Genomic DNA, 13,801 nt, shown 5'->3' on the forward strand with positions numbered 1-13,801 from the left:
TTTACCCTATTAACTGGTCTGCCGTTAAATAAATAAATATGTGTTAGTCTTTCTTTGGTCGTTTAAATTAAATTCAAATAGCTCTATTTTCCGTGTGCATTCTGTCTGTATTTTTATTTAATAAATCAATGCAGATCCTTAACGTATATGCTTCTCATTACAGAGGTCGGCTATTAGAAATAACGAGTACGAGAAATCTGAATAAGGCTTGAATGCTGCCAATATATTTAACTGGAAGTCATTATGCCTGTACTATACTTTATTACCGCCATTGTTCTAAGGGTATTTTAATTTCCTCGTAATGTTATTTTAGCATCCATAATGGGAAGCTATGAGTTGGTAATGAAATGATAAGCCACGGGTTCGTTTGTCGGAGTTTAATATTATAATTTCAATTTCTGCGTCCACGTATTTATAATTGATACTTGATAGATTGAAGAAGAAATTTATGAGTTATAATGCGGTACGAATAAGAAATGACGTTTTAAGATGACTTTACTGGTCTTTTATGTGAAGAGTCAGCTTGGGTAGGTACCACCGCTAAGTCTATTTCTGTCCCCAAGCAGCAGTGTGTAGTCACTGTTGTGCACCGGTTTGAAGAACATTGTAGCCAGCGTAAATACTGGACATAAGACTTAACATCTCATGCCTCAGAATGGCGAGCGCAGTGGAATACCAAACAATACTTTGTAATGCAAGGCGTTGGATGGTGCTTCTACTGCTTATGGGCGATCGAATCGCTTACCATCAGGCGAACGGCAAGCTTGTCTCTTCATTCAAAGCAATTAAAAAAATTCGTATGCAGAATAATGTCTTAGACATTCGGTTGATTAGATCTGTATCCATCAGATAAAGCTCAATTAGTTTTATTTAACAACAAAATACCTCTATACATCTAATATATACAACTCAAGTTTTATTCGACAAATTCCTTGCTACAAACTTTCATTGAACAAACCGTCTTTATTTTTGTTCCAGGTAAACTAAAGAAGTACTAACGTGCACTGAACAGTTAGTATTGTCTAGGTAAACCTACACGACCGTTGCATTATCCACTAATGTCTATACAGTCTATATACTAATGCTATTCTCGGTGTTTGTCCGTGACCGTTGGCCATCTGCCCACTGTGCGTCGCGTAAGCTTCGTTAAGAAATAAATTTGAAATAGAGACATAATTGTTGCCAGTATAAGTTATTGGAAACGTTTAAAATATTTATGTGGGGAATTGATTCGGAATGTAGACTGGTAGGTCGTACGTCTAGGTAGGTATTACTGCAATGTCTATTCTTTACTGCCAAGCAGTGGTGTATACTTTACCCATAACACAAGTTTAATCTTACCTTACCAGCTTTGAAACAAACACTTTATAATAATTTGTTATATTGAATCAACTATCATAATTTTATTTGTAAGTGTATGTACAAACTTTTGCCAAATAAATAAACTTAAAACTCTTGTTTCGGTTTGGAGGACATTATAGCCATCGTAATTACGGGGCATTATCATGCCATCTCAGCCACAGGAAGTCCACTGCTGAACATAGGCCTCCCCCAAGGATCTCCACGTCGACCTGTTGGAAGCGGCCTGCATCCAACGACTACCTGCGACCTTAGCCAGGTCGTCCGTCCACCTTGTAGGGACGGGGCATTATAAGATTTAATATTATGCCTCAAGGTGTCGAAAACAATAAGTGCCATGTGGTCCTTTGTTATTTAAAGCTCTGTATGGACTACTGTTTATGAGCGGTCGTATAGCTTACTATCAGGCGTGGGGAAACTCATTCTGTCATCCATTTGCAGTAAATAATTTGTGGAGATTTACCGAATGTAGAATCAGGAATAGTCTATGCCTGTGTATGCCAGTCTATGTAGCACAGATGAGTATTACTATAATAAAGTGATATTAAGGACGAAATCATTGACTTCCTGAACTTTATTTGATTCATTTAAAAAAAAAAATTATAGTAATTAGGTAAGTACAATTAGAGTTTTCTAAAATACCTACGCTATACCTCTCAGTATACCTACGCTAGTACCGTAATGTATTTTAAACAACACATATGCCTCCCAATAGTTTAAGCAATGAAGACATTTCTTACTCCCGCGTACATTTCACTTCTCTCATGCATTATGGAATAGATATAAAAAGTAAGGTTTATCTTTAATGATGCCGAGCGTGAGGTAGCTTGAGAGAATTGGATTTTTGTATTCGAGATAAAATAACAATGAGGTAGGTTGAATTCTGCTTTTTTTGCTGTATAAAGACGTCGAAGTCGTTTAGGAGCTACGGTTTACAATAAATACGAGCAATACTATTTGAAATTTAAATTAAAGTATTATTGGAATTTGCGTTTGATATAAAGATAGGTCCGTCCCCAGTCACGTCATGGGCCGGAACACACGTGACGAAAAGTGAGTGCCCATGCACCTCTGCCTGCCCCTTATAAGATAAAGGCGTGACGTGTGTGTTCATTTTAAGTTTATTGCTTTAAAACGTTGAGAGAAAATTATGATATATAAAACCGCGATAAAATCTGAAAATAGTTTTATTCCAAAATTTTAAATTCGCGTAAACATAAGAAATCAATGCGACTAAAAATTCAACTCTACAGCCCACATAGTGGCATAAAGCCAGGCACGTGAGGTTATATCGTATTCCACAGAACAAAGGCGTTGTAATAACCGTCTAGTACTGATGTGGTGTGCGAAATTTGTGCGCGACATCCGGAGAAAAATAACAATTCTAGTATCATGATATTTATATCTAAGCCCTGATTTTTTAAAATTGTTTTGAATGACGAGACGAGCTTTCCGTTTGCCTGATGGCAAGCGATATGATCGCCCATAAACAGTAAAATCACCATCCAACGCCTTGAATTACAAAGTATTGTTTGGTATGCCACAGCGCTCGCCATCCTGAGACCTGAATGTTCTTCAAACTGGAACACAACAGTGACTAAACACTACTGTTTGGCGGCAGAAATAAACTTTGCGTTGGTACCAGGCGTACTTACGTATACGAGTGTGATAGGTACTCATAATGCATAATCATATTTATTCGCCAAAAATGAGTTATTAGGCTGCCTCTGTGGCATAGTTACTGAATTACTGCAGTGCTGATGTGTAGGGTCTGAGTCCGTCCAATTGAAACTGGGTTTTCTACACAGTATCAACCCGGATTCTGGAATTTGTGCCTGATATGGCGATAGGCTTGCCCCTAATCACATTATGGGACGGAATACGCACGGCGAAAACGGGCGCACCAGCTGCTCCTCTGCGTACCTTTTTGGGGATAAAACGCGTGAGTGTGTGAGGCATTAGATATGTTTATAACGTGCAATGTTTGTATTTTAAAGGGAAGTATAATGCAAAAGTAGTAAACCACTAACTTATGTGTGTGATTGTCAAGTGAGTAGAGAAGAAGAATTATTGATTAACAACAATGAGACGATAAAAGCGTTAATAAATACAATACATTCTGTATATTTAAAACCGTACAAATGATTCGTTACATTCGCATCGTAACCTAGAAAGAAGGAATAAGACGAGTAACCACGTGCTTGATTATTTTCAGCCTATAAATATACAAAACTTTGATTTAAAAAGAAATATAAAGGACACAGAAACGACGATAGTCTAGTTGGTTGTAGAACAGACTGGCGAGTCCAATGTCCGCAGGTTCAAAACCCAAGGGACACACCTGAGACATTTTTGTAAATGATGTATGTATTCTTTATGAATTATCGCTAGCTTAAACAGTGAAGGAAAGTATCGGGAGGAAATCAACATACCTGAGAAATTCTCTATAGGAATTTTAAGCGTGTGAGGAGTCTACCAATCCGCACTAGGCCAGCGTGGTGGACTAAGACCTAACTCCTCTCAGTAGTAGAGGAGGCCCGTGCCTAGCAGTGGGAATAATACAAGTCTGATATTATTATAAAAGACACAGCACATTATCCTGACACGTTACATTATACTCCAAAGCGCCTCAAGAATATAAAATCCCCAACAAATTCTTTTACATTGTAAATGCCATATCGTTGTTTACCCCATACAACGCGAAGCATAATCTTCTTTAGTGCTTGAAAACTCTGAAATATGTGCTCAAAAGGACATTGTAGGTAATCCTTTCCGATAAGCTTTGTATGGCGAACGTCTTAGAAAATATATGCATCACGTCGTAAACTAACAAGGATGTACGGGTATTTGGGCGCGGCATTTTAAATGTGTAATAAATATTTGTGTGTTGTTTGGATAGTCTGTAAATAAGTCTTCAATTTAGTTTCTTCTTTCTTGGTTTGAATTTTAGGAATTAAATCTATTTTACCCTTTTATTACGACGCGGTAAGAATATATAAACATATATAAATATCCTAGTATAGAATTTTGTAAACTTAGCGGTGGTAATGTGACATCCACATTGTTTTTATACAATAAAGTTAAACGAATATTAGTTGAAGTACTGGTCGATATTAAAGTTTTTAATTACACTTGTAACGGGCATAGCCTTCGCCAAATCTCGGGTTATTTCGCGAATTCACTACACTTGGCCCCCGATGACGCGACTTGCGCGTTCAGCCAATAAGAGCGTGTGAACCCGATAGGTAAGTAATGAGCGAGCATTCGATAATTCAGTGAGTGATATATATTTACTTTTTTAAGTAAAGACTTTTATAATTTTTCCTCTTCAAAAGTTCACCATATTAAAGACTACATTTTAGTAAAATCAATTTAAAATTAAACCGCCATCTGTTGCATTTGCTGCTGGCTCAAAGGATAAACGCATGACTTTATAACCAGTAATTGTAGATGTTTATATCCCTTTAGTTCGTAAACGACTGAGCTACTTCATTCAACTCCTTAAAATATAAACTTTATGTCCGATATATAGTATCCGATTACAATTGTACTATCGACTTTGTGATGTAACGAAAATTGGAGTTATAAAATTTCAGTTTTGCTATCTTTCTCAGTATCGTGATTATATCTTTATTCCTAGCTGCCTAAGGAAATCCGTTTAGCAAGTTCTCAAAATTATCGTCTTAAATTAATTCACACAACGAACTTTATAGAGCACCCAGGGTATCGTTACATCTTAAAAATATTTGTTTTAGAATGAACGCAATTTCGACATTAGTGCCTTTAACACTAGTGCTAGTTTTAAATATATATATTTAAAATTAAATTATTTTTCGTATTTTATCGCTATCGTTATATCGTTTTAATGTTTTACTTTTTTCTCGATGGTTTGAAGACTTTGCAGCCTTCGTGGTCACGGGGGGGACTGAGCTACATTTTGCAATTATACAACTTTTTAAATTTTAGCTGTTGGTGGTCCGATCTACGCAGAATGATCTATATATATTTTTTAATACCATATCCACGAAATCGTAACTCAGTGTCACACCACTATTACCTTCGTAGTCGGTCTCAATATAAGGCTCTCAGACGGGCTTAACTTGCATGTAATATAGTGAGGGAACACTACGTCCCTCATAATGTGGATATGAGACGGGCGTCGCTCCGGATTACTACGATATTATGTGCACTCTGAAGGCCAGTTAGGCGGACTGCGAGGTTCTGAGTTCGAATACTGAGTTGTAATGAATCCTGGAAGCGATAAGACATCATTTTGCTTATTGTCCTGTACTAATAGATTTTTCCTTGGATTTCATCCTACTTATCATTTTATGAAGTGACTCTGTCATGGTTTGTCCTGTACTATAATAATAGATTTTTCCTTGGACCCTACATAACATCATGTATGGTGAAGTGACCCTATCATGGTATTAAGTTTGGGACTTGTTCTCCGTCACATGTGATATACTAGGTGAATGGGTAGGGTAGTTTCGTCTCTGCTTACGTCTTTGAAGATTAGGGGCGTATGTATTTGCCTATTTATTTGAGTCTTGGAGTAATTGCCTGTTTACCAAAAATTTTACTCTTTCATATTATTATCTATTTTATTGATTTTCCACTCCTATTGGTCATAGCGTTATGTTATATAGTCTATAGCCTTCCTCGATAAACGGGCTATCCAACACAAATATTGTTTTTACTCGAACCAGAAGGTCCTGAAATTAACGCGTTCCTACAAACAAACTGTTTAAATATACATCTAAACGTTTTCTTTCTTTCATCTTTAAACCAAGCTTATGACTAATTCTCATGCTTTTCCGTGATCAAATCTAATAAAAATAATACATACTAAGTCAATGTTTTATATAAACTTAGTAAAACTAACATTTAAAAAACTTTGTCATCAAATAAATACTTCTTGCTTGACAAAGGCGATAAAAAAAGGTAATTATAAAAGAAATAGTTGTAATCCCACCATAATACATTATAAATAGTGGATAGTCAAATAAGTACGGGAACAAGAATCTGCACTTAGCTGAAGAATGATGGCTCCAGCGACCCAGTTTTTGTAGGGCCACTGGATGCTCTCAACGGCTTTTGTAAACTGCACTGTTGAAAAATCTTTCACCGCATAAATGGTACCCACTAAGTATTTAAAGCCATTCACTGTTTATTATCGTTTAACGCGAATATTTGAATGGGCAGAGTTTACAGTTATCAGTTTTATCAAAAAACCATATTATCCAACTAATCGTAAAGATTTAATAATGTGGAATTGAAGATGTTTGCATATTTCGTAGAAGTTAAAGCGTGACTTCAGTATTATGATGGATTAAATATCGCAAACAAGTAAACCAACTTCTAGGTAAACGTAAAATTAACTTGTATCACGTAGGCGGAGTAGCAAGCAGAAGCTAGTATTAAATAAATACAAAACAACTTAAACATTTGACGCCTATTCTAAAAGCGTAAAGATCAATAAATAAAGACCTTGGTAAAGTCGACCGCTCAAAGTATAATTTAGCCAAAAGTCAGCGGAGACAGCTAAAGTTTTAGCCGGGGCACAATGAGTCCTTTTTGATTAGTTGCTGAACAAAAGTAATCCCAACACTAGAGGCCACTACTCCAAAACTTTGTTATTTATTTGCCAAAAGAAAAAATACCTCTTTAACATAAAACTTTGGTAACAACAATTTGTCGTGTTCATCTCGAAGGATAAAAGCACTTGAAAGTTCGCACAAAAATTCAGAATTGAAATAATACTTTTACATTTTCAAGTAACATTTTTAATCTCATTATTGTTGTTACTTTTGGAAGGGAAACAAAAATAAAATTGCTGTAATTTTAGAGTAATTATTATCTTATTTTTAATATTAAAAATGCCAATACCATCAATAACTTTTAATAACTCTAAACTCCATAATTGAAGAAACATTAACAATATAAAACAATAACACTAATAACTAAAACTTATGTATACTTATATACAAACATATAGATGTACAAAAAACGAGCCTCAGAGTGACAGCCAATTTATTCAACGGAGATATAAAGAATCAAAAATCCAGGTGGAAACCGAAGCCAAACCGCAACCGTCTCTGCCGGTCTATTAAAGTGCTGCCAACAAGCCGCAAAACGCGTATCTCATTATGCGGCTCGTAAAAATAAACATCCTTTTGGTAAGTAAACCCGCCGCATCGTTGTGAATTAACAAACATCTTCAATTCTCCCCCGTTTCCATAATTCTTTTGGAGCGCAACGCCGACGGTTGTGTCGCCTTTGAGGTCCTCGTCCACCACGGTTGCTATTCGCAGATCGGCCGCGAACTGCTTGTACAAACATACCTGAAAACCGCTTTTGCTGATCGTTGATGAGATTGCGAATCTGGGCTTCTCGTATCGCGCGCTGATCGAGTACTCCAGCGTGGACATGTACGATAACGGTTTGAACACGACTTCCGTGCCGAGGTAAAAGTCTGGGCGCAGCTTGTACATCCATTGCGTGACAACACGCAACGTTCTAGGGTCTACGTCCCTGACGGAGCACGCGACCATGCCCACAGACTTCGCTAGCTGCCTTTCAATAAACACTTCCGTTTCTGATGACACAAGGTCTTTGATTTTCGACTGCAACCGTATTATGTAGTCACGGTCAATCTTGTCCGTATATGTGGCTGTAGCACAGCCAGCTGAATCGATAATCATTCCGTCTTCAACGTCCTTAGGTTCAAGTTCCTGGTCAATTAACTGCGCCAAGCATTTATGTTTGTTTTTGGGTATACCATAATTGTACTGCTGTATTAACTTTACTTTATCCAGCAACTCTCTCGTCACTACCAGCTTGGCGCCGATAAAGCAAGATGGGAACACTTTCTTTGCTTCAGCGTGAATATCTCTTAGCCTCGTCAGTCTCGAATTCATTGGCGCGAAAACGATAATATCCTTTTTCTTCGGGAGCAGTCTTTGTATGTTGGACACAAAACTGTTGACTTCCTGCTTAATCATTTCTTCGTTTATGTCCATTGTGGTTTGATTGTTGGCTCGTTGGGTATCGGGTCAAACGTCATTTAAACGTGTATTTTTAATGTCAGCTCCGCCGCACACGGCCAGTCGCAGACTGCGTAGAGTTTGTATATTTTTAGTTGTCTGCTTGACGTTCAGACGGCCGCACTTCCGTTCATACAGTATTAGACATTAATGTCTGTCTGAATATGTTTACAATAACATTAGCACTGGTGGTTTACAGTTCAGTGATTTTATTTATTTATAAACCTAATTATAACACGACAATGTTCTTTATTACCGTAGGTATGAACATCATTTTTAACAATTTCATTTTAAATATGTAAATGTAGTAGTAATTTATGCAAATAATTATTAATGCCAATTCTGAACATCGTTGCGCATCGTATTTCGAAATAAATTAAATTCAACTCAAGCACGTGCCGCCAAAACATTGCATACGATTTAACATTCCTCTCGAAATTAATTACTGTAAACATTTTATCTTCCAGTATAGAAGACTATGACTATAAAGCTATTCATTTACATTGGGAAAGTCGATACCTTTTCATTAGGCAAGTCAAACGAAATTGATTTATTATCAGCTCGCGAAATCGCCACCTGGGCCGAAATGAAGATCCCCCGGGAACAGGGAGCCTTTTAGTAAATTGCAATAAGCAGGTGAAATTGAAAAAGGGGTTCCGTAATCGTCTGACTGATTTATCCCTTGATATTGTGATGATGGGATTTGGGGAATGTAATGGGAAGGTAAAGTTTCTGGTCCGACGATTGGCTTTCGAATTTCATTATTCTAAGATAATAGATTCGTGTAATGAAGTGTTCTACAATATTTTAGATGCTTTTGTCTTAAGCTTACATTGCTTCGAGGGTGTGTGAAGTCTACCAACCCGCACTAGGCCAGCGTGGTGGACTAAGGCCTATTCCTTCTGAGTAGTAGAGGAGCCTCGAGCCCAACAGTGGGACAGTATATAATACAGGGCTAATATTATTATTATTACATTGCTCATTAAGAACAACCAGTACGTGGTATTGTTAAGTCAACAATCCTTTTGTAATAAAATTCTAAGTAGTAATATCTATTAATAAACTGAAGTTTTGAGAACATTCCCTCCATAATTTAGAGAAATATGAAATTCCCTCTACATTTCACTCTTGATGTGCATGCCATAGTAACCCATCGCATATGCAATTTACTTTTCCGAGAACTCTGGCATAGCTCTATAAACCTATTGCATGAAACTTTTTAGAATATGGTACCTACTATGGTTTTATAGATGAAAACATTTATGTTTGCGCGTGTTGGTAAAACTTTTTTGATGCAAAATGAATAATGGATTACACATGTTACTACCGTAATGGGAAGATTTAAGTCAATCATCTGTCTTAAGATTGGACGCAACCTAAGTAAATTATATAAATAAAAGACGTATTAAAATAGATCCTCTATGATGTAAAGACGGAATTATTTACTTATTACAAGCGCTTGAATAATACAATAATCCTACTAATATTATAAATGCCAAAGTTTATGAGGGTAGATGTATGTATATATGTTTGTTCCTCTTTCACGAAAAATCTAATGAATGGATTTGGATGAAACTTTACAGTAATATTGGTTATACATCAGAATAACACATAGGCTACAATTTATAATGATATTGTGTAATTTGGTCATAATATAACGATACATATCAAGTAAGTCGGAAAAAAATATCCCGGAAAACTCCTTCACGTGGGCGAAGCCGCGAGCAAAAGGTAGTGCTTCATCATTTTGTTCTGTGTTTTAAATTTTACCTTTCAAATCTGAATTAGAACAGTAATCAGTTACTTTCTACTAAAGTAAAGCAATTGCAACTGTTAAAATTGCAATTGCCAACATCTGGCTGGCTATTGTTTCTAATTAGGTTTTAATTGCTTCTAAACTTGTAGTCAGTTCATAAAGTTAAAAATTAAAATGATATATTTGTTGCTCACTATTGAATCGTAACATGACAATAACTATTTACAATTGTTATAAAGTTACTGGTGATATTATAGAAAAGCCGTCTAGCCGTTTTTTTAGTTATCGATAAATATTACAACAAATTTGAACTAAACACGTCACGCTTTTATCAAGATGCATGCCATTAGCAGAGATTTAACGAGACTCAAAATACTTTCATAAAAACAATTCAATATCAAAAATAAAAAATAATTTCCATCAGCTGTATGACCAACGACCTTTGCCGCTAAAAAAGCAAATCCAAAATGGCGGATGTTTAGAAACGATAGATGCACCAAACAGGATGTCTTCATTTGCTGCATCGACATAGGAATCTCGTTACGGCGTCCCGCATCCTGGTTCGCTGCCGCCATTCTACATTGTTTGCTTTCATATCGTTTACGGTCTTAGTACACATGCTGTCGTATTTATATCTTCGTTCGATAATAAATGCACGCTGTTTACTCTGAGTAACCAAGGAAGATAAATTTCCATGAATGGTATAGGATGTATGTTTAAGATAAGATTGATAATTATAAATATGAAAACTTTTTTTTAAAGAAATAATTACATACTTACTTTAAAAATATTTTATAATTAATAAAATACAGGTACATAATATTGTATCATAGGTATTTGTCACATCTCAGGCGTGCAACACTAATTAAAGGGATTTTCTTTAAATATATTATAATCCACATTTTTTTACGAATGAAATAATTACATACTTTAAAATATGGTCATAAAATATTGTATCATAGGTATTTGTCACACCGCAGGCATGTAATGCTAATTAAAAGGATTTCAATTGCTAACATTTTTTATATGAATCTCATGGACCAGTGTGACAATAAACCTTTTCTTTCTTTATTTCTTTCTTTTCTAATTTAAGACACTACAGCAGATACGAGCGATACTTACGTAGACAATTTGTAATCACTAGACATTATGAGACTTAAAACATACTGATGTATTTTATGTTAATACGACTACGTGATCTTAGTTGAATAAAAATAAAATGAAAACTCGTAGGTACATACCAATCGGCGGCTGGCAAGCTAAATAAGTCAAGCGATTTTTTTCTTAAAGATTGAGATTACCTTTAATACAAGAATAAAAAATCGTAAAAAACGTTAAGTCCATAAGCCTGCCAACTTTCGGTTCTTACAAATTGTGTCCAGTCATGCAGACTGCAACCTTTGCAATAACATGTTCAGAGATTTGTTGCTACTGTTTACAGTCAGTAATTTAGCTATCAGCTCCTGAACTGTGTGCTTAGAATCCAGTAAAAAAAAAACACGACTACGTGTCGTTTTATTGTGATTGGTTAAGATGCTAACACGTGATTGCATTGGTCTCTCGATCAAACACAAACATCAAAATCGAATGACGACTCACATTTCGCATTTTTGGGAACATTCTAAAAGGGTTGTTCATTATAATTTCGTGCCAAGTATAAAACAATCCTTTATCCTTAAATTATAATAGATTTCGATATTGGAATCTGAGGTCTTCTACATACTTTCTCCCGTAATATAAAAATCCTTAAGATATCTTTAGAATTCAAAGTAGAAAAAAAGCTGCCATTTTAGGCAAAATTATTACTGAACAAAACCTATCCTGGCGAAAACAAATAACTCACAGGCTATCTTATATTTATTGCCTCTTTATTACATTGCAATAAAGATTTAAACTTGAAAATATTAATTTACGAGCGCCGAACTGGGTTAAATGGGAAACATTGCTTTAACTATTGTAATAAACTATGGCTTTATATTTTTACGACGTTTTGTTATGGAAAATAACGATTGACGACCTTCAGATGGAAGCAGGCAGCGTGAATTATGGCCAAAGTGACTTTAGACTACATAACAAATGCAACATTATAACCAGTGTAACTACTGGACATAATAAGACAACATCTATGTCTCAGGATGGCAAGCGTATTGGAATACCAATCAACATTTTGTAATTACTGTTTATGGGCGATCGTATTGCTTACCATCCGTCGAACGGCAAGCTCGTCTCGTCATTCAAAGCAATAAAAAAGAAAAGATAAAATTAAGAAATGTTGATAGTCTTGTCTTTACTGCTAAATAGTTTTATTCGCCTATTCATTTTTTTTCTGCAAATGTTTTTATGTGTCTCAAATAACGTTACAACAAACTTTAGCAACGCTTCTAAATTCGGCACATGTCTGAAAGAAATCGTACTACTAAATTTTGTAATACATTTTCTACACTTAATTATTATCAAATAAAATGAAAGTACATATTAATGAAAAATCCAAATTCATAATTCATCTCTCAAATCTCATCTCCTAATCACAATTTGATAAAATATGATTCGTGAAACCATGTTTCAAGCCTTTAATAGAATTAACTCCATTCAGTACTTTTCAATTATTATAAACCGTTCGAATATAATTTCCACTTTCGCTAACACTTTCCTTTAGAATCCAATGGGCTGTTAATTCGTCGCAGCTGTCACAAACTTATCGATTTATACACAGTTGGTGTTTATTGGCTGCCAAATTCTAGATAGTTCGAACTAGGCAGTTATTTTCAACAAGTTTCTAAATAAAGGGATCTAATGAAGATCTTTGAATGATTATAGTAATTTTTAAGTTAATATTCTGAAGGTGTTTAAAGTTTCCGACATAATTGTGTCGATTGTCGAGGGGTAATCATCTCTAGTGAGTCGACATTGTATTTGGATCCCACTCCACTTACCATCAGGTACATTGGGGTCACTTTGCCGTTCCCCATACAAAAAAAAATTAAGGAAATAAGTAACAATGATTAATTAAGACACTAGTAAAAAGTTTAATAAAAAAAGGTTTTAAAGTACTTTAAAAACTTTGTATTTTAAATTATGTAAAAACTGCACTAATTTATTAAACTCCATATTGGAAATTTTCGATATCTCGGCGAAAAGTTTGCTGATTGTAAGTTTTCTAATCAGCTATAAATATTCAACGTTCCATTTTAGTGAGTTCTTGTTACTTTACCACGTTAAAATTTTATGTTTTTTTATTTCATACCGTTCTAACCTACTTTCCCAATTTTTTAGTTTTTATGAAACAAAGTTCACTATGAATAAAATGTTACCGATGGCTGGTGGGAATTGATTGGTCTTTGAAATTTTATGAAACTCAGGTTTCATTGTGAATTTAATGTGTTAAAATTAAAAATCGTTATTCGAACAAAAGGTCTTACAGCGTTATAGATATTTTAGTTCTATATTTAATAATTTGTAAAGGCACTTTTCGCTGAAGGAACAAGACTTCAATAATGTTTTAAACTAGAGAGAAACAGCAATATGCAAGTATTATCGTGTGCTAAGTTTGAGATATATTGAAAAGAATTTAATTAATGGAGTTTTCAATTAATTTCTAAAACTTATTTTGCTGCCAATTACAGTACAATGCAATACAGTA

At 35.1% G+C, this 13,801-nt stretch overlaps 2 protein-coding genes across 5 annotated transcripts in view; one reads left to right on the forward strand and one right to left on the reverse strand.

Annotated features, from left to right (window-relative positions):
- The window catches only part of LOC115448693 (GTP-binding protein rho1), a 132,267-nt gene that overhangs the window by 68,283 nt on the left and 50,183 nt on the right, over positions 1-13,801 (forward strand). The window lies entirely within an intron of this gene.
- Positions 7,246-8,448, reverse strand: LOC115448692 (mitochondrial import receptor subunit TOM40 homolog). Its single transcript, XM_030176205.2, has one exon. It carries the CDS (start codon positions 8,379-8,381, stop codon positions 7,416-7,418), a length of 966 nt encoding a protein of 321 aa, XP_030032065.1. The 5' UTR covers positions 8,382-8,448; the 3' UTR covers positions 7,246-7,415.

Source organism: Manduca sexta, chromosome 10 (assembly GCF_014839805.1).
Source record: "Manduca sexta isolate Smith_Timp_Sample1 chromosome 10, JHU_Msex_v1.0, whole genome shotgun sequence".
NCBI classification, from domain to species: domain Eukaryota; kingdom Metazoa; phylum Arthropoda; class Insecta; order Lepidoptera; family Sphingidae; genus Manduca; species Manduca sexta.

What these genes read in the sequence shown, in the direction of transcription:
- LOC115448692 (XM_030176205.2), bottom strand. Translation starts at nt 8,381, where the DNA reads ATGGACATAAACGAAGAAATGATTAAGCAGGAAGTCAACAGTTTTGTG.